The sequence below is a fragment of the Neomonachus schauinslandi genome, chromosome 2 (assembly GCF_002201575.2).
Source record: "Neomonachus schauinslandi chromosome 2, ASM220157v2, whole genome shotgun sequence".
Taxonomy (NCBI): domain Eukaryota; kingdom Metazoa; phylum Chordata; class Mammalia; order Carnivora; family Phocidae; genus Neomonachus; species Neomonachus schauinslandi.
The window spans coordinates 50,380,727-50,401,897 of NC_058404.1; the positions used below are offsets into that span (position 1 = coordinate 50,380,727).

The 21,171-nt window shown below is 38.3% G+C and overlaps 2 protein-coding genes across 2 annotated transcripts in view; one reads left to right on the top strand and one right to left on the bottom strand.

The window, feature by feature from the left end:
- Window positions 1–8,434, bottom strand: part of INTS9 (integrator complex subunit 9) — a 108,829-nt gene extending 100,395 nt beyond the window's left edge. Inside the window, exon 1 of the mRNA XM_021699020.1 lies at window positions 8,350–8,434. Coding sequence (XP_021554695.1) covers window positions 8,350–8,358 — 9 coding nt within the window. The 5' untranslated portion in view covers window positions 8,359–8,434. The remainder of the gene's footprint in view (window positions 1–8,349) is intronic.
- A 451-nt stretch (window positions 8,435–8,885) lies between these two features.
- Window positions 8,886–21,171, top strand: part of HMBOX1 (homeobox containing 1) — a 185,245-nt gene continuing 172,959 nt past the window's right edge. The window contains exon 1 of the mRNA XM_021698797.1: window positions 8,886–9,155. The gene's annotated coding sequence lies outside the window, so the exon portion shown is untranslated. The remainder of the gene's footprint in view (window positions 9,156–21,171) is intronic.

Genomic DNA, 21,171 nt, shown 5'->3' on the forward strand with positions numbered 1-21,171 from the left:
AGAAAATTCTGACAGATGCTACAACATGGATAAATCTTGAAGATATTATGCTAAGTGATGTCTGGAGATGGATGGTGATGGTCACTGAAACATGTGGATGTACTTAATGCCACTGAACTCTACTTAAAAATGGTTAAAACAGTTAATCTTGTGTATACTTTACCTCAATTTCTAAAAAATGTAATGCACAAACAGAAAATCTGAAGAGACCCACAGCAAGTAAAGAAAATGAATTATGTCAATTAAAAATCTGACCACAAAGAAAAGTCCAGGCCCAAATGGCTTCCCTAATGAATTCTAACACACATTTAAAGAAGAAATGATATCAATTCTTTGAGCACTCTTCCAGAATACAGAGGAGGAGGGTACACTTCCAAACTCATTCTATGAGAACAATATTACTCTGATACCAAAACCAAAGACATTACAAGAAAACTACAGAACAATAGCTCTTGTGAATATATATGCAAAAATCTTCAACAAAATATTAGCAAACCAATTCTGGCATCATGACCAAGTGGGAATTATACTTGGAATTTAAGATTGACTTAACATTCAACATTCAACCAAGGTAATACACCATATTTATATAATAAAGGACAAAAACTACATGATCATCTTGATATCCCCCCGAAAAGCATTTGATAAAATCCAAGACCCAGTCAGGATAAAAATGCTCAACAAACGAAGGCTAGAAGAGAACATCCTCAACTTGATTAAGGGTATCTACAAAAAACCTACAGCTCACATCATATTCAGTAGTGAGACCAAATGCTTTCCCCTTCAGATTGGGAACCAGGAAAAGATTGACAAGGATGTCTGCTCACACCACTTCAATTCAACATTGTACTGGACGATCTAGCCAGTGTAATCATGCAGGAAAAAGAAATGAAAACATGGAGATAATAGAAATGGAAACCTTCCACACAACAATAGCCCCAAAGTGAAAACAATCCAAATGTCTATCAAATGGTACATGGATAAACAAAATGTGGTATACTCGTATAGTGGAATATTATTAAGCAGTATATGCTACAAGATGAGTGAACCTCAAAAACATTATACTAAAGGCAAGAAGTCAGACACAAGAGACTGCATACTGTAGTAGTTAATTTATATGAAATGACAAGAAAGGGCAAATCTACAAGACAGAAAGTAGATAAGTGGTTGCCTGAGCCTGGAGGTAGTAATGGGGATTGACTGCTAATGGGCACAAGGGATCTTTTCAGAGCGATGGAAATATTCTAAAACTGGATTGTGGTAATTGTTGCACAACTCTGTAAATTTACTAAAAGTCACTGCAGAGTACCCTTTAAATGTATGAATTCAGTGGCATGTAAAATTATACCTCAATAAAGCTGCTTTAAAAATGTAAAGAAAAAAGGTAACGGTTACAATAATAATATCCTCTACATTATTAATACTACTGCTTGTTTACTCATATTTCCACATGCTGGAAAAACATATGGGAAGGAAGACTTATTAAATTAGAACATCTAATTATGCCTGCCTCTATTTTACTGAAATAGAAAAATGCAGAAATATTGTATTTAGGAAAAGAGAATCTCTGCTTAGGCCATAAATCTGAGGAATAGATTATGCAAGACCTTTTATTATTCACCTCCCCCCACCTTCATAAACATGAGTGATGAAAAATAAACTGCACCTTAAGGGCAAAAAGGGTCTTCGTTCTGCAATTCCTATTAAAAAATCATTTTCTTGAACATCATCTATCTGATTATATATTCTTGAGAGAGCTAAAGTTCATTCAGTTGTGCTTTCAATAAATTTAAATGTTTTAGACCTTCAAGGCATTTCCTTTAGATATATGGTCAATCAGGGACAATTGAAACTTCCTGTTTTTCTCACAGTAAAGTTTCCACCACACAGTTCTTAGACTTGATCACTGAGTGCCTTGGGGTTTTCAAACTGACTTGTTTCTCCTTACAGTCTTTCTTATTCCCTTTATCCTTCTGGTCTGCAGTCTTGCCTTTTTTCATGATCTCTGCAAATTCTGGCATCTACCTTTTCCTCAGTCCTTCCTGATATATCAAGTTCTAGCTTCATCTCACAGATCATCCCTTTTCTGGGGATGAGGGGGGGATCTCCTCTGTCATTTATGCACACTTGGCCTGGCTGCCTCCCCAATCCATTTGATCCCATAATACTGCCATCTTAATTACTACACCCATGCATCAGCATTTTCAAAGCAATACCACAGAGTGTTTAAAAAATTCCTTTTAAAGATTCTTATGACACCATTTTCTTTAATATGAAGAAGTGTGTTCCCCTTTCTGGTACATTTTCCCACATCCATATATCACTACTGTAAGGATGTATCTAAATATGGCTGAAGTTTAAGAGACAAGAGGGTGTGAGGATTGATGAAAGGAGAAAGTTGCATTAGTAAGACACACAGTAAGAGTAAAGAAACAGATGGCATTGTTGGCAAGGGGGAGGAAATGCATTCTCATAGACTACTGGTACAATGGTAAACTAGTGGGCAAGTCGGCCGTAACTACTACAATTTTAAGAAGGCGTATTCTTGGATACAATTAAATGCATTGTTTGACCATTACATTAAAAAAATACTTGAGCCAGTGCCTGATGATATCTCTACATCAGAAATTCACTGTAATATTGTTTGAATTGCACAGTAAGCCCACTAGACATTACTTTCCATAAAGGCAGAGAGTAAATCTGTTTTATTCCCTGTAATACACCCAGGACCTTGAGCAAAGCCTAGCACAGAGGAGGGAGGTGGTCAGGAAGTTTTGTCGAATAAATAAATAATAATAGAGATTTGAGGGGCCGTGTATGCCTGGACCTCTGTTGGTATTTAGCGAGCCAGGAGCAAGCGTACCATTTGGAATGCTGGGTTTTACTAATTTCCATGCCACGCTACACTCTTCGCCCTTGTCTGTCAAGTGCACTTTGCTGATTATCAGAGCCAAAGGCAACAGCATTTGAGCGCTCAAAGCAAACCAGGCACAAAACAGATGTGCTACTGCAGTTATATGCAACACTAATGCTGTCATGCTTAATATTGTGAGTCATATATATATTTTTCAATTCAACTATTGTTGCTGAAAAAAATCTATTATTGGTATACTTTTTTTTCACCTTAAGTATAAAAGATTTAATCTTCAGAGTAACAACAATTAGGACTTTGAAATGCCCCAAAGTAAAATATCCATTTTTATCTCAGAGCACTGCTGAATAAAGTATGTGACTTGGCTTTATGTTACACATTGCTTTTCAGTTTGAGGAAAGAAAGGAAAAAACCTGTCATACTGAGGTGGTGATAAAACATGACCGTTCGGAAGCTCGAAATGATATTACATCATAAAGACACACGAGGGCACTCTAATCAACCAGCAAAGAGAAACAGAAAAGACAGTGAAATCAGGTTGACATTTTAACAACTGCACCACAATAGGTGAATTAATAAGCACTGGTAAAATTGTGAATGTTTGTAATTCATAGCAAGAGATTTTCTATTCTTGATCCAAGTTCTAAGAAGCCAAAAGCATTCTGTAATTCTGTAAATGAGAGAAATAATCTATCACTCTCAGATCAGAGGTGAGGAATAACCACACCCCTTTCTAATGATTTGTTAAATTAACCTTGGAGCAGAATTCGCCCCTTTCAAGCAAAGATCTTCTAGATCATCTACAGTTCCATTGGTGTTTTATTTGTCCTCCACTGGGAGCAGTCCATGAATCCATTTCTTTGCTCCATCTGTTTTCCTAGGAGAAACGGTGAGTTAAAAGTTTGAGCCTTCCCCAAGAAAGCCAGTAGTAATGAAACAGCACTTTGTATAAAGGAGCATAGATACTGAAGAACATCTCCTGGCCTTCCTGAGTTTTAAAATTTGTAAATACAACTACAGCATGTAATTTCCTCCATCAAATTCAAAAAGTATAGCATAACAAGCATTTAAATGACCTTTCTCCCAAAACTTTTAACAAGAGAACAACAATAACTACAGAGCGATGGATTCTGAAGCAATCAGGTTCATTCACTAAGGATTATCACTAATATTTTTTTAAAAGATTTTATTTATTTAAGAGAGACAGAGAGAGAGAGAGAGCAAGATCGGGGGGAGGGGGAGAGGGAGAAGCAGACTCCCCGCTGAGCAGGGAGCCTAACCCTGGCCTTGATCCCAGGACCCCAGGATCATGACCTGAGCTGAAGGCAGACACTTAACCAACTGAGCTACTCAGGCACCCAGCTTATCACTAATCTTAAAGTCATATTCAAATTTGTGCCTCAGCAAAATCATAAATAATTTCCTGTCATCAATCTTTGGGGTCAAATGTAAGAATTAAAATGGAAAGTATTAAAACTTTGAGTGCCAAGGGTATACTGTGGTTGCATAATAAATCTTTGTGACTTAATAAAAAGATTCTCTCCATCTCTGGATCCATAGAAAGTATGACACATGCTGCATTCCTGAACTGCTTCTTACTATCTTCTTTAATCTTTATCTATTTGAATGACTAAATTCCTAGATATGATGTTTCAAATTCAATATGTCAATGTATTCAGTATTTTTTTGTTCCACAATGTTTTGGTAAGGACCCTGATGAATTCTAGTTTCTATCCTTTCCTGAACTGGCCACCTGGGTATACACAGGTAGGCTCAATTTATACTAATAACAGAACAGGCTCTAAAATATGCTAATTTTCTTCTAATCTTCTAATTTTCCTGCTCTTTAAAAATGATTCTGGTTAACTGAAGGTGCCAATCAACTTTTTTCAGTTAAATAAAGCTGCCTGAATACTGCATAATATTATAGACAGTAATTAAAATCGTTTGAGTTGGTATCTTTTTTTTTTTAAAGATTTTATTTATTTATTTATTTATTAGAGAGCGAGCGAGAGAGAAACAGCATGAGAGAGGAGAGGGTCAGAGGGAGAAGCAGGCTCCCCGCTGAGCTGGGAGCCCGATGTGGGACTCGATCCCAGGACCCTGGGATCATGACCTGAATCAAAGGCAGTCGCCCAACCAACTGAGCCACCCAGGCGCCCGAGTTGGTATCTTTCTAAGGAGATATCCAAGGAATATTTTATAATGACATCCACGGTCTTCCCTTGGGTGTGTGAAAAGCCACCAAGAGAGTGATGTGTAAAGTTAGAGAACTATAAATGGCATTACAGAGGTTAAATTGGGTAGTATAAAAACCAACTTGGGCACTCAACTCAATTGGTATGGTCTGATATGGAGCCCTTTATATTATCAAGGAAGTTTCCAAACTTTAATTTTTTTTTTTTTACCAATAATCTTTTTTAAAGATCTTAATTTAATCAAACTCACATTTAAAGCTAATTTTAAAAACAGCCTTGAATAAACTCTCCCAGTATGCACTCTGGCTTCCTTTTATTAAGAGATAACATATGCCAGGTACTTTGCAAGGTGCTGGAATCCCGGCCCTCATTAACCAAGAGTCTTAAGGAAGGAATCTTGGATTTAGATCTTGGTTCTACTACTTTTCATCTATGTAACTGTGAGCCACTTCATTTTCCTGAGGCTCAGACTTTTTATCTGTAAAATGGGAATACTATCACCTAGATCAAAGGAGTAAGTGGGACACTACACGGTACCTAGCAAGGTGCCTGGCACACAGTAATTGCTCCACAAAAGGTAGCAATTATTATTTTTTTTACTCCAATGGATATTGCTTATTGTAATGTTTTAAATATACTCCTTAATCTTTTCTTATCAATAGTCACAGGCCTTGATAATCCTTCAGAGATTATTTATTCCACAACTATTCAGTGGCATCATACTATGTGTCAGGCCCTGGGAATATATGAGGGAGGACAGACATAAAACCAGTAATTACCAGTGCCACAAAAAGAAAATGTGCCATGGAAGCATATAACGGGGGTAACCAATTCAAGGAAACCTTGAAGAAGTACTAAACAGGGACCTGAGATAAATGAAAAAATAAGGCAGGCAAAAAAGCACTGTAGGCAAAGCAACACACTTAAAGTCCCAGAGGCAAAAGCATAGTGAACTGAAGGAACTGGAAGATGTGCAATATAATTGGAACCAGGAAAGCAAGGGAGATGAGGGCTAGGTAGGAGCCTGGAAAGGTAGGCAGGGCCATATTCTGCAGGACCAAGTAAGCCAAGTTAAGAATTGTAAGACTTTATACTAAGGGCAAAGGAAGCTACTGAGGGGTTTTATGGAACTCTGCAATTTAAAACAACTTCTGAGATTCAGAGTAGACTGGATGGGGTCAAGATTGAACTCAGGGAGATCATTTAGAAAGTATTGTTGAATTCCAAGTATCAAGTAGAAAGAGCCAGTACAAAAGCAGTATTAGTGGGACTGGAGAGAAAGAGACTTTGTTCAAGAACAAAGGTAGAATCAATCAACAAGATGTGGTCATAGATTGTGCATGGGGAGGGTATTCTGGGAAGTAATAATCTCAAAAACAAGAATGTGCTCAATAAAATGTATTTCTGTGTTTCATGATATAAATGTAAAGCATGGTTTATTACTACATATTCCTGAAGCAGTACACAAAGTTAAAAATCTCAGGCCATGGGATGATTTATTTCAACTTTATGAGGCATGACACACAAAAGATGTCTAAGTGAGCATCAGTGTTTTTGAAACCACTTTGCTATGTTGATGGTAATTCTGCATAGATCCTGCAAGATCATCTAACAACTACCAAATGAGTTTTAATATGTAACACATGGACTGAAAGTAAAGAGGGAGGCACTATAAATAGAACACTTTTTCTTCCTAGGAGGCATATTTTGGTTCTTAAAGGAAAAAACAAACTTCTACTCTTTTCCCTTCCATGCTTCCACATCTGTAAATATATTAAGCAGGAGGAATATTATGAGCAAACTAAAGTACGTGTAAAGTAAATCTTGGCTCTCAGCCAAATGTATTTTTATGGAAAGAATTGTTTCACACTTGCATGCCTTCTCACCAAGCACACCAAATATGATTTAACATTTACTGGGGACACATGGTCTGTGCTCCAATCATTTAGGTGCAAACTCTTTTGCACCTAAAACCTGAACCCTCTTCATGGAAGGCCCTGGCCAACTCCTCTTTCTTATCAGTTCGAGTCCTTTCTAGGAAGCTATCTTGCACCTCTCCCCCACCCCCATTATCCTCTCAATTCCCCAAACCCTGAACACGTTTTTATTTTACCATGAATTGCAATGAATTAAAATTTTGGCTTTCTTTTCTATCTTCATTAAATTGCATGCTTCTATAGGGCAAGGCAGTGACTCTCAATTCTGCATTCTTAAATGTTTCACATTCAGACCCAGGAGCAAATTGACAGTCAAGGTTTACTAATCTGTGCCCTTCTCCCTACCTAAGTGCAGCTTTAAATGGCAGCAGTTTTGGAGTTGAATCTGCTTTAATACTTTCTCTGACTTCTTTTCAGAAAATAGCCGACACTTTGCAGAGTATATACCTGTAGAGTGTGTGTGTGTGTGTGTGTGTGTGTGTGTGTGCGCGCGCGCGCACGCGTATGTTCAAATAAGAAAACAAACCTTTTGTTTTTGTATAAAAATCACAGAAAGTAAAGCCTGACATATTTGGCTGCAGGAACATTAATTTTAAAAGGTTGAGAAACAGCATCTCACACCTCCTAATTAATGCTATTATTAATTCTATAGAGGTAGAATAATCTAGTTAGATCTATGCACAGTAAGTAAAACGGCCCAAAATAAAGGTCTGAGAAGCTTTTCAATAAGCAAAGTGTTTGGGTTTTATGATGCAAAGACTTCTCCAGATACACTGGCTCATGCAGTCCCTAGGGTGGAATGCCTTAACACTTCCTCTCAGCCCACTGTATGTAGTGTTTAAGACTCAAATCCTCCAAAATCACACCCTGACTTCGTCCTTATCTAAAGTCCTAGGGCAGTTAGGAGTCTATAATACAAAATTTAATAAGTGTTTACCCTCTGCCCAATATTTTCTACTCTCCGCTCAGATCTAACAAAAGCCGCCTCAACAACGGTAGGGAGAAAAGCTAATCAAGTGCCAATAGCATGGAAAGAAGTTAACCTATTTCAACACTCACGTGTCAGCTGAGAAGTCAAACCTAGCTCATAAAGCCCAACCTTAGTTCGTAGAAGAAATGCGACAGAGTCAACATCTTATCTAACCAAAGGGACCCGTCAACGGATACATAAGATCTCTAGGCAGCTGGGGGTGGAGGGTGGGGGGATAAAACTCAAATCTCCTCAACAACAGCAGCTTTCCTTGGCCCACCCACTTTCTACTTCCCTTCCCAAGGTGCAAACGAAGAAGTCCAAAAGGATATGGCATCACCTTTGCTCTCTGACCTAGGAGCAGAGACTCACCAGTTTCATGTTAGACTTCTGGTTGTTCAGTACCAGACACTCCACTCCTCAAACGCAGAAAGCCTCTTCCGGTTCAATCACCGCCACCGGCCCACCGAGAGCATCGCGGGACATGCAGTCCTTCTTCTCTACGCCCCCTCCCCGGGGCATCATGGGAAATGTAGTCATCTCTCTGTGCATCATGGGAACTGTGGTCATCTTTCTTTTCCGTCCCTTTCCTCTCCAACGCCTCCTTCGGCCTTCTCAAATTCATCCCCGCCGCCAATTCATCCTCCCTCTGCACTCCAGCATGATATCATGTCCCCTCTCTGGACCTGGGACCCATGGTATTCTGGGATGTGTAGTCCCCATGGCTCTGGCGCCCCTTACCCCTCCTCCCTGTGGGAAGGCGGATGGGCGCGGGACTTGCCGGGAGCTGTAGTTCCCTGGGGCCTCTGGATGCTAAGTCCTGAGCTTTTACTCAAGGGAGGCAAGAACTACAACTCCCAGGGCCGCCCGGCTGCAGCAGGTGGGAGTGGGGCTGTTGATATCAATATGGCGGTTGTCAGCCAGACAAAGACAGTCAGTCTGATGTGATTGAGACAACGGAGGTTTTCAGGGGGAGACTGGGAGATAGGGGCCTCCCCTCCCCCTTCTCCTCTTCCTGCGCCGGCCTCAACCCCTCCCCAGTCCCCTCCCGACTGGCGCCCCACGCGGAAGACACCCCTCCCCCTCCCGCTTTCCCCTCCTCCCTGCCTCAGCCCTTCGTACTGGGACGTTGGGGAGGGGGCTGTGCCGGGCGGAGAGAACTCAGCAAGGATTCTGAGGTGAGTCGAGCGGTTTTGAAGCCGGACTACCTCAAGTCTCTTTCCTCACTTCTTTCTCTTCACTTTTTTTTTTTTTTTTGAGGGGTTTTGGGGAGTAAGTGTGTGGGCTGGGATGGGTCTCTTAAGCGGCCCGATTGAGAGGAGGGAGGAAGCAGGGGGCTTCCGAGTGGGTAACCCGGACGCAGGGTGTGGGGTGGGGCAGTTTGTGGGGGGCGGTAATTGAAAGGCGTCGGTTGCTCCCCAACTCTTTTCTCCTGCTTTTCTCCACTGTGGGCGGAAGGTTTGAATCCTGGAGGTGGGGTCTCCTGTTTGGAGTTTGGGAAACTGCGAGGTGAATTTGAGGTGTGTGGGTTTGTTTGGGATTTATAACTGTTTTAAACTGTGTGACGTGTACTTGTGTGATATGTTAGTCTTGAATAAATGTCTACAGATAGGAAGTTAGATAGCTGGAGTCATAGCTTTTATCTGGGCCTGGGCAGAGAAGCGTGCGTGAGGTCCGCGTCCTGGACCTTTGGGCTGGCGACGTGGTGCGGTGTAGCTGGGGTTAGCAACTCGTTTGTGTCCCATTGCCCGCTCACACTTCTCCTGCCTCCGCCTCCTCGCCTGGACAAATCTCCACCCCAAACTCCGGGCTGAAGAATTTTAGAGATGAGGTGGTGTGGAGATGGATTTTTGCATCCTTAAGTCCATAGATAGGTGGGAAAGGAAAAGTGTCCTTAATATTTTATTCCGGAACCGTGTTTTGGTTACACTATTGGGGCTACTTTGAAAGGAGTCCTCCACCCACCCTCACCCCGAAACAGTAGGTAGATGTATCTCATCGTCTTCGTGTTAAATGCATTAAACATTACTTAAGATTCGGGGGCGTGCGGTGGGGGTCTGGAGTGCTGACATGGGTATGCGTCTCTGTGTGTCTACTAAAGACACAGGATGACTGTTGTATATCTTGAGATAGGGAGACTTATTTTCGTAGTAGGAAAAACTGTTGGAAATTATTTGGTGGCGGGGGGAGTAGCTGATAGGCGCTGCTTGTGTTTTTCTTCTACCCCACCCTGTTCTGTCTCGGATTTGTCTGAAAGCTGGTATGGAAGAGTGAGGAAGCATTGGGTGAGTGAAGGATGGAAGGCAGTTGACACTAAAGATACTATACTGTATAAAGTTGAATGGTGTAAAGTGATTGCTGTTTTTTACCCTGAAGCTTTAAAACCCTTTTGTATCTAATAGGGTAGAGTGATGTGACTAGTTCATTTCTCTGGGATCCTGCAGGTGTAGAAACCTCTCTTCCCTCCCTTCCTTCCCTTCTTCCTCCTTCAGTCCTTCCTTTCTTTCTTGGCATGCTACATTTCTCTTCCCAGATGGACATGATGCCTCCTGTGCCTGTTTATTTAGTTTGTGCTAATATAGTTGTGCTTTTTGTGATTTTACTATAAAACGCATCATTAGATGAAAAGGACTTGCATTTGTTTTTACTTTGCATTTATGCCACAGGTAATTGTCACATCAGGATTGAAGTGCTTTGCATTAAACTAATTTTAAAATTGCACAACTAAGTTGTTAGATCTAGTTGAATTATGTTTATAAGTCAAGTTTGGAAAATTTGAATTCTGATTGTTTTCTCAAGTTTCAAGTAGAGTTACAAAGGCAAGAGGGTTGCAACATCTCTTTTTTCTCACAGTCTTTAATATTTAATAACATTACACCAGGAGAATTTAAGACCATGTATTTTGTAGTTTCTTCAGTCTGAAATACAAGTTTTTCAATAGCACTCCTTCTGTGACAGTTTTTTTGTGTAATGGACCTTTAAATAACTAAAGGAATTGGCATAATTGCTCTTTCGACTGTTGAGACTTAGTGTATTTACATATTTGGCTCCAAACTTACCAATTCTCAAATCTATCAGTAAAGGACTTTAGATTCCATAAAAACTGAAAGTCACATAGACACAGTATGCAGTTTTATGGTATGTTTTATGACCTTTGATTTGAAATTTCTGCAGTTGATCATTCACACAGATGAGCTGACTGTAAACGTGAGGTAGTATGTATATTTAGATTGACCTGAATAAAAAAAAATTGATGTGTCTTCTAAGTCTCAAATTTAGAATATAAAATATGTTGATACAAAACCGAACCTTTTGTTTGTTTTAGACTAGGATATCCAGAATTTTTTGTTTTAACCTTCTGTCTTAATCTGAAACATTACTTTGCCAAAACTGGAGGAAAATCCCATGTAACTACATAATAGAGTATATTTTTGCTGGAAGATATTCTGTTAGATGTAGAGTTTTTAAATGTTCAATACTTATTTTAGAAATAAAAAACTAAAATGTCTAAGAGTTGGAAAAATAAAACAGTATTTTCTCTTCCACCTACCTACCCTTACCTCAGATTTTCTTTTTGTTTGTTTTCTTCCATGGAAGTGCAAAGTTACTGGGAAAACCTTTCATTAAACTTTTTCTGACTAGTAGTCTGGTTGAAATCATTGTAAGTAAAGCAAACATATTCCTTGCATTTGGCGGGGGTGATTCTGTTGCACTCTAAGCACTGAGCATTAAAATGATGTAAAGCCTTTACTGCAGGTTAAAGCATAAAACATTGTCAGCATGTGGAAGTCATATGGTTTATGAAAAGAGTAGAAAATCAGGGCATTGGTGCCTGTCCAGCTTAAAATTTCATCCCGTAACTGTGAAAGACACATTTATTTTAATATGATTGCTTCTAAAAATGTTGCCTGTATTATGGGAAGTTGAGAATCCAAACTGTTTTTAACCGATCTGTTGCTAGTTTAGTGTACTGCATATCACGAATACTGTGGTTACAAATGTGCATCAAGAAGCCTTTAGGGGTCATCTTTATGTTGAATGTCTTTAGTGAGGCTTCATTTTCATTGCTGTATGAACAGATTTCGCTCTTAGCACAAATCCTTAGTTGAGGCATCACTAATAGAAATTTAATAGCTCAGTATTGATAAATTTTAAAATATATTGCAACAAATCTCTCACTGTTTTAGCATTAAAAAAATAGAAGTAACCAGTTTGTGACAATTTTTGTGGCAAGTATCTATTGGAATGAGATTGCTTGTTTGAGTAGATGTTGAACACATTGGGATATTTATGCTAAATTTGTTCATTTGGGGTCTTGTGTATGTTATATTCAATCCATCCCACTTTTAAATGTTGCAGACAGCTTCCATGTTTCCTGTAAAACCACATTTGCTTTTGGGTTCATTTCTTTGCAGCTCTTGCTTCTATTATTTTTGTATGCAGATCTTTAAACTTGAGTTATTTTTCTTGGAAATTAGAAATTTATCCTAGGATGTCATTTTTCATAAATGAAAGTTGGTGTACCACTCAACTTTTAAAAAATGTGAATGTTTATAGGTAAACTAGAAAGTGCTCAGTGAAAATATGTTGGGTTTGTTTTGAAAACCTGCTTTATTTAGGTTGTTTTGGCTTCCAGAATTAATTTTGTAGCTCCCTTTGCTTTTTGGCCAGATTTTTCTCTTAACTCTTGGCTTTTGCTTTTCAATTCAGTAGAACTTTAATTTATAAAAAAAAACCTTGTTAGTGGGAATCACAGCTTGTCAAGTGTCCTATGGCTACATTTACATATGCACTCACATAAAGCACCTTTACGTTTGTTTATATATGAAATTGATATATATCTATGAGGCATGCAACCTGTAAAAAAGGAATCTGAACCACAAATAACAGGACACTAAACAGTGGCTCAAACTAGAAACCAGAGTAACTACCACCATATGCTGTCCACATTATAGAAGCTATGGAGATTTTCAGTATCATTAATGATAAGCCATTATTTTAACAGATTCTGCCAAAATCTATTTCTCTCAAAATGGAAGCTATTGGTATTGAAATTTTTCTGAAAATAATATTAATTAATATGTGTCTTAGATTCCTAGGTGCAGCTGTCTCCCCACCTGACCTGTACTGGTTATAGGGCCCATCATAAGTACAGAGTAAAGATTTTTCTGACTGATTATCTGAGTTATAACTTTTAGTTATAGTCTATTTAAACATAATCCAGTCTTTAGTTAACTTGTTTTTCTTAATCTTAGATGAAACAAGTTGGAAATTTACTATAACATTGTTTTGGACACTTTCCAAGAGCATTTAGTTACTGGAAGGCTTTGGCTTTGGCATAGCTTTACCCTTACAATGGTAATAAGTTTGGGGTTGCAGTAAGTTTTTCCAATGGTTATTTTAATTCTAATGCAGTACTTTACAGATCCTTGACTTGGGGAATAAGGATATTGTTTTTTGGTTTTGTTTTTTCATTTACAAACAAAATGAGAAAAAGCAATAGATTTAGCTTGAAGTTATGAGTTATTATACTTTTTTTTTGAATCTTAAAACAGGTGTCCATAGATTCATTCAAAGGGCATTTAGGTTTTTTTTTAAACTTAGAGTGCTGATTATGATACTGTTTACTAAGTTGCACGTATTTTCTGTAGCTTGTCTCATGTTCAGTGATGGTCTGCATGTGGTTTATCGAAAACATTTAATTGCTCTCTTTACTGTATGCATATTAAACAATTAGTGTGGAGTTGCCAAGGGGCAGTAATTTTAATGTTTATAGTTACAGTTTTCAAAGAGGAGAAAGTCACATGCTGTGGCTATTGCTGAAATGAGGATGACCTGAGACTAAATTTATCTGCTTTAAGATTTTGATAAGTAGTGGTGTGATTAAAATGTGAAGCTGTTGGATTGGGCCTACTCAGTCAAACCTTGAGTCACTCTGACTCTCCACATCCAGTCATAGAATCAAGTTGATTTTACGTCCTTTGTATCACTTAACTTCTTTTCATTATATGCTATTCCCTTAATTCAGGCCTTCATCATTTCTGTCTTGCCACATCAGTTTCTTAACTAATTTTCCTGCTTTCAGTATTTTTTCTTAAGTAATTTTTCACTCCTACCTGAGAGATCTTGCTAAAACAAAATGTGGATTTGATTGTTAGCCATACTTTGCCTGTGATCCTTCAGTGGCTCCCCAGCCTTTCAAATAAATCCAAACTGTTATTCTACCCGTGTCCAAATCCTAGTTTTGCCAATTACTTGCTGTGTGACTTTGGGCAAGTGTTTTAATCTGTCTGTTCCTCAGTTTCCTCATCTGTAGAATGGGGATAAATAGTCCTCACTTCATAGGATTATCATGAGCACTTAGAATACTGTTAAGTACCTAGAATGCTTCAGGGATATCATAAATGTTAACTATTATTATCATCGTATTATACCACGTGTTTTGTGTTCTAGTTCCTTCTGTATATTTTATCATTATCAACTCTAGACCCTGTGCCTTAGCCATGCCCAACTACTGGTAGGCCCAGCAAGCACTCTAGCATAGATAAGGAGAGTGGGGTATTATTAGTCTGTGAGGGTTGCGGTTGTTAGTAATATCTTCAAAAGTAAAAAATTAATTGTGAACTTTAAAACATATTGCTGTATAAGTTAGAATGATGGTATATTTTGTTGCTCTGGCTTCTGTTTTTTTCCTCAAAATAAAAGACAATGTTAGATTATTGCGTAATTCAGACAACAATTTAAAATTCACTTTCTTTGTCCTGTTAATACATTCTTATGTTTCGAACTTAGATTCCCACTGCTAATCCAACCTTTTTATCTTCTTTTTAAAAAAATTTTTATTGTTATGTTAATCACCATACATTACATCATTAGTTTTAGATGTAGTGTTCCATGATTCATTGTTTGTGCATAACACCCAGTGCTCCATGCAGAACGTGCCCTCTTTAATACCCATCACCAGGCTAACCCATCCTCCCATTCCCCTCCCCTCTAGAACCCTCAGTTTGTTTTTCAGAGTCCATCATCTCTCATGGTTCATCTCCCCCTCCGATTTACCTTTTTATCTTCTCACCTAACTTCATGAAAGATTAATTTTGTATAGTTTCTTTCACTTTTTTCCCACAAATCCAAATTCTCCATTTTGTGTAATTTTTTTTTTTTTAACATTGCTATTGAGACAATTGAATAGTTGTATTATATGATCTGGAAGCCTCTTTGACAGACATCTGTTTTATTTACATACTAATGTTTATACTTGAGGTTGGGTGGCTAGTTTATTTCCACTGTTTTAGTTGGTTTTCCAAAGTGGTAGATGATACACATATGGTGATTTATATCTGTGTCTCATTTCTCCCTCATGGAGGAGTAAGAATGTCCTGTTTTTACAAAACTGAGACAAGGATAAATGTTACCCAAAACTATGGTACAGAGGTAGCAGGATGATAGCTAAGGTATCAGTCCAGACTTCAGAATGTAATTTTTGTGGGAGGCTCTATTATGACTATAGTTTGCAACCACTAATTTAGCCAGCATTTACCTTCATGGAACATAATTGTTCATTGTGGAGAACTTGAAAATAACTATTCTGAAGATTATTTGGTTGCAAAATCCATTTTTTGGAGTCAAAGATAGCCTATGTTTATTTAGTTTTACGTAGTAACTGTTTAAAGCCACTCAGGACAAGAATAGTTGCTATACACTCTGTTGCCTGAGGAAGACCTCTCTGAAAAGATGGCATGATCTTATTTATTTGAAATTCTGTATCATCTTTTCAATAAACTGTCATTTTCCTCCAAAGGTGGCAGTCCAAGGTTAAATAAAAATATCTTTGACTTTTTTTTTCCTCTCAAAAAGGTACTTTTCTTTAAGTAAAGTTTGATAATTAAAAAATATGTATGTATTGCTTTTATTTCAGTTTAACACAGGCATCAACTGACCTGGTCTTCTTCCCTAAAACAAGGAATTACTTAATGAGCACAACTTATTGGTTACTTCCAATTTTAAGTTCCGTTTTCTGACATAGAATGTCTTAGTTGACAGCATGTCCGTTAAATGACTTTGTTATTGACAGTGTAAGTTTGTATGTATAAATGATTAGGTTTCTGTTTTCTAGTCAACTAAACAGGGTATTTAGATTATTTTAAAAATATAAATGGTATTCTTGTTATTAAAGTAATACGTTGTTTGCTTATTTATTTTTAATTTTGAAATAATTATAGATTCACAGGAAGTTACAAAAATAGTGGAGAGGGCCTATACCTTTCACACAGTTTCCCCTAATGGTTACCTCTTATGTAACTGTTAGTGCAGTATTAAAATCAAGAAATTGACATTGGTACAATGTGTGTGAGTGGTTCTATTCCATTTTATCACATGTGTGGATTCTTTTTTTCTTTTTAATTTTTAAATATTTTATTTATTTATTTGACGGAGGGAGAGAGAGAGTGTGTCTACACACGCACACTAGCATGGGGAGTGGCAGGCAGAGGGAGAGGGAGAAGCAGGTTCCCCGAGGAGCAGGGAGCCCGATGCGGGGATCGATCCCAGGTCCCTGGGCTCATGACCTGAGCCAAAGGCAGACACTTAACGGCTGAGCCACCCAGGCCACCTCCTCCTGTATGTGTGGATTCTATAACCACCACCACAATCAGATACTATTGAAGAACGATTCTGTTGTTACAGAGGTTGAATAATTCCCCTCTTAGTCATAAATTTTGTTTTGTCAAGTATAACTAAGGAAAAGAACACCAATTATTGGATCAGTAATTTCACTATTTTGCCTTTTGTAGTAGTTCAGAAATTCTATTGGCACATCTTGAGATTTTTTGTGGAAAATTCCAATGAAACTTTCTTGTGAGAATTTAAAAATTGGCAAGCTTTACTTAATTGAGGATTTATAATACTAATAGCCATTAAACTTTTTAGTAAAAGTTAGTAACATTGAAAATTTCTGTAAATAAGCGTGTAAGATTTAAATGAATTAAAGGCTTAAGTGATATATTTCTTGCCAGACAGGAAGTATGCTAGAATCTGTATTAGATAACAAAATCACAATTATTCTGACATTAGTTTTGCCTTTAACAGTGTTAAAGCAAACTTGTCGGATGAATTAATAGTGAGCTCATATTGTAGTTTTATTTTGGATTTGTGGTAGGGGAACTCTCTTGAGAGAAAGTCAGTTCAAAAATTGTTTCCAGAGAAAGGATCTTTAGAAGAAAAAAAGGGATTCTAGATACTATTGTTAGTCTACGTTCAAGAAAGGACCAACAGGGGTGCCTGAGTGGCTCAGTCGTTAAGCGTTTGCCTTCGGCTCAGGTCATGATCCCAGGGTCCTGGGATCGAGCCCCACATAGGGCTCCCTGCTCAGCGGGAAGTCTGCTTCTTCCTCTTCCACTCTCCCTGCTTGTGTTCCCTCTCTCTCTGTCAAAATAAATAAATAAAATCTTAAAAAAAAAAATAAAAAAAGGACCATCAGTTTAGAGGCTAGTTTGCCTTCCCTCTATCAACTGTATAAGTCATGAAGCTTGTCTTCAAAGATGAGGCTATTAATTTAATATACTACTGATTATTACAGACATCAAACAACATAGATCTGCTTTAAACAGGCTAACAAAATATTTTGAAATATGTTACCAGAAGAGATATATCACGTAGGCTTTTTCTCCTCTGAGTTTGAGACAATTTTTTATGCACACTGATAATTTGCCTTGAAAATATCAAATAAATTCTATTTTGTTTCACTAACAAGAATATGATAAGTATTGATGGTACTTTCTGATAAGTCAGATTCATATTTAGAGAACTTTTTGACTAACCTGAGATTTCACTTTCTTCCTGTTGCGAATTTTTTTTTCCTCTTTGGATTTATCTGTTGCCAGCTTTTTATTTATCTTGGTGTACATTCTTAAAAAAATAGTGATTTAATCAGGAATTCTTTGGCTTCAAAGAAGTTTGTTGTAGGGATCCAGCTGTTTGGGGTTATGCGAAAGGGAGATCTGTCAGGAATCTGAGAAGCTAGTCTCTGCCTCTCATTCTGGGAATATGTGGTTTCTTGTCTTGCCTTCTCTTTTTATGTCTGCTTCATCAAACTTTGTTACTTCTCCCTTTCACTTCTGGTTGCCTTACTGTAGTTTTACAGTTTCTGCTTCTTCATAACTTTGACTTGCAGGTGGATTTGGTTCTCATACGTTGCATGTAATGACGTAAACTGTTTTGTCCTTTCAACTAAAGCTTACTTACCCTCTTAGTGGCGACAGTGTGCTTCTTTTAGTTCAGGTGGTGAGAGAGAAATCTGAACGCATGACCATGAGTTAGATGTCAATTCTATTCCATGACCTTGAGGGTAGGACACAGGGGGGGTCACCTTTTATATAAGGCTAATGCTTTTGGGTGCTCTGCATGAGGAAAATTCTCTTGTAGGGATTGAACAGGGCACTCAAACATGTCAAGTATAGCAGTGCATGTTTAGGTACTCTGTGGGATACAAAGATTAGTTGGATTTAATCCTTTTCTTCAAGGATCAAATAATTTGCAGGAAATGGCAAAAGTCTCTCAGTGTAATTTAGTGTTAGCTTTTAATGTTAGTTACCTCCGGCAAACCAGAAAGATGACAGAGTAAGACTATAGAACTAGACAGGACTAAGGAAAGAATCAAAGGTAACACTAGAGACATGGCTGTTCTGTCTCAACAGTTCGAATCACAGATCTGTTAAAGCATAAAAGTAGCTTGAAGCTATTCTTTCAGGATCCTAGTTGCTGCTATCAAGGAGCATCCCTTGTTGACTAAAGAGGCTCTTTTTTCAGTTCTACCTCTTATCAAGTACACAGCCTTTTGGCTACCATTTGTCCCATCATTGAGGTCAAGAGACATCTTGGGCGCCTGGGTGGCTCAGTTGGTTAAGCGACTGCCTTCGGCTCAGGTCATGATCCTGGAGTCCCGGGATCAAGTCCCGCATCGGGCTCCTTGCTCAGCAGGGAGTCTGCTTCTCCCTCTGACCCTCCCCCCTCTCATGCTCTCTCTCTCTATCTCATTCTCTCTCAAATAAATAAATAAAATCCTTTAAAAAAAAAAAAAAAAAAGAGACATCTTAAAAGAACTATTTCAGAAATAGGAACATTCTCATAGATACAGTCTATATGGTGATAACTGTCCTCTTAAAAAATGTTTTTCATCCCTGACAAGCTTTTGTGGTAATTTAGGACACAGACAGGATATTTGTACCCCCTTACTCTAGAGACAATAAACTGGAATTCATATGGTGGTCTGTAGTAGTGGGCATTTTCTTCAGTACAGATCTGGCAACATAAGAATTGACATCCTCAGGGGTGCTTGGGTGGCTCAGTCGTTAAGCGTCTGCCTTCGGCTCGGGTCATGATCCCAGGGTCCTGGGATCCAGCCCCGCATCAGGCTCCCTGCTTGGCGGGAGGCCTGCTTCTCCCTCTCCCACTCCCCCACTTGTGTTCCTGCTCTTGCTAACTTTCTCTCTGTCAAATAAATAAATAAAATCTTAAAAAAAAAAAAAAGAATTGACATACTGGGTCAACCCAGTGTCTAGTCAACACCATATGTTATATTTAACAGAAGATCCATGATGTCAGGGAAAGAAACTAGAACTTTTTATTCCTGTCAATATTGGAGATTGATATGGATTTCAGGGCTAAAAACTCCAAAGCCAAGTCTTGATTATGTTAACCAAACCAAGACAGATTTTAGAAATAAGCACAAGTCGGGGCACCTGGGTGGCTCAGACTGTTAAGTGTCTGCCTTCGGCTCAGGTCATGATCCCAGGGTCCTGGGATCGAGCCCCGCATTGGGCTCCCTGCTCGGCGGGAAGCCTGCTTCTCCCTCTCCCACTCCCCCTGCTTGTGTTCCCTCTCTCGCTGTGTCTCTCTCTGTCAAATAAATAAATAATAAAAAAAAAAAATCTAAAAAAAAAAAAAGAAAGAAATAAGCACAAGTCAAGCATAGGCAATGAAAGAACTTAGAAGATCAGTTTCAGATTATAAAGCCATAGAAGATAAACAGCTGGGGAGTCATAGTGTTCAAATACTTAGGCAACACAGGAAGGCAGTGCATCTGGAAAATGTATTAGAATTTTTGTTTTCTAAACTCCACTCCCAGATTTTTAAAATCTTAGATGGGCCCAAGAATGTGTCCTTCATAAGCATGCCAGGTAATTGTAATAAGGTGGTCTTCAGAATATTTGGAAAATGCACAGACATACATACTGAGAACCTACTATGTGCTTGGTTTTATGGTAGGATGCTTAGTAATCTTAAATGCCTGTATTACTTGGAATGTTTCCTCCCTGATGTGTGCCTGCCTTATTTTAAATATTCCATATCCATCCTCTATAACTGCTTATGACACTAGATTGTGCCATGAGATGTGTTTTTGTTAAGCATGGCTGTTTTTCTAGATGTAATATTTAATGGTTAGCGTTATACCCCAAACCATCTAGTCTTTTGTGGTTATATGATACGTTCAATTTCTTAAACTTCTGTGTTTTTACATACCAACTCTTAAGGCAGTCCTTCCCCTCGCCTCTACTCCCACCCCCATTTAGTCAAAAAGTTTTCCCTATTCTAGTTTTCTAGATCTATTAGGCAAGATTTTTCCCCCAACATATGTACTTTGGTATATCAACCATCTCATGAACCTTCACCCTCACAAATTAATTTCTCACCTTTTTTAAATGTGTGTCATCATTCTTCTCAGAGTCTTAATTTATCCTAGAATATTGAACTGGTTGAGAACATGGATTTGGGAGCCAGACTACCTGGGTGTAAATCTGACCTCCACAACTTACTCTGTAACTGCATAAACCTCTGTAACTCCATCTGTAAATTGAAGATAAATAGTAGTGCCCGTATCACAGGATTGTTGTGAGCATGTGAGGCAATATTTGTAAAGTGCTTAGAAGAGTGGTTGCACGGATTAAGACACACCTTATCATTTTATTATTAATTGGCCTGTGCTTCTGTTTCTAAGTATTTACTCTCCTCCTGAATCATTAGAATTCTCATATGTTGCATGTAATGTCTTCCTAACCAACTTACTTTTGTTCTCTGATCTGTTTTTCTTCTCAGTTATCCTTTCATAGGCCTTATTTGCATTTGATGCAAATGCCTATGTCCTTTTAGTTAAAATTCTTTCTATCCAGGTCTTCTTCCTTCCGTCATCCTTTTTAA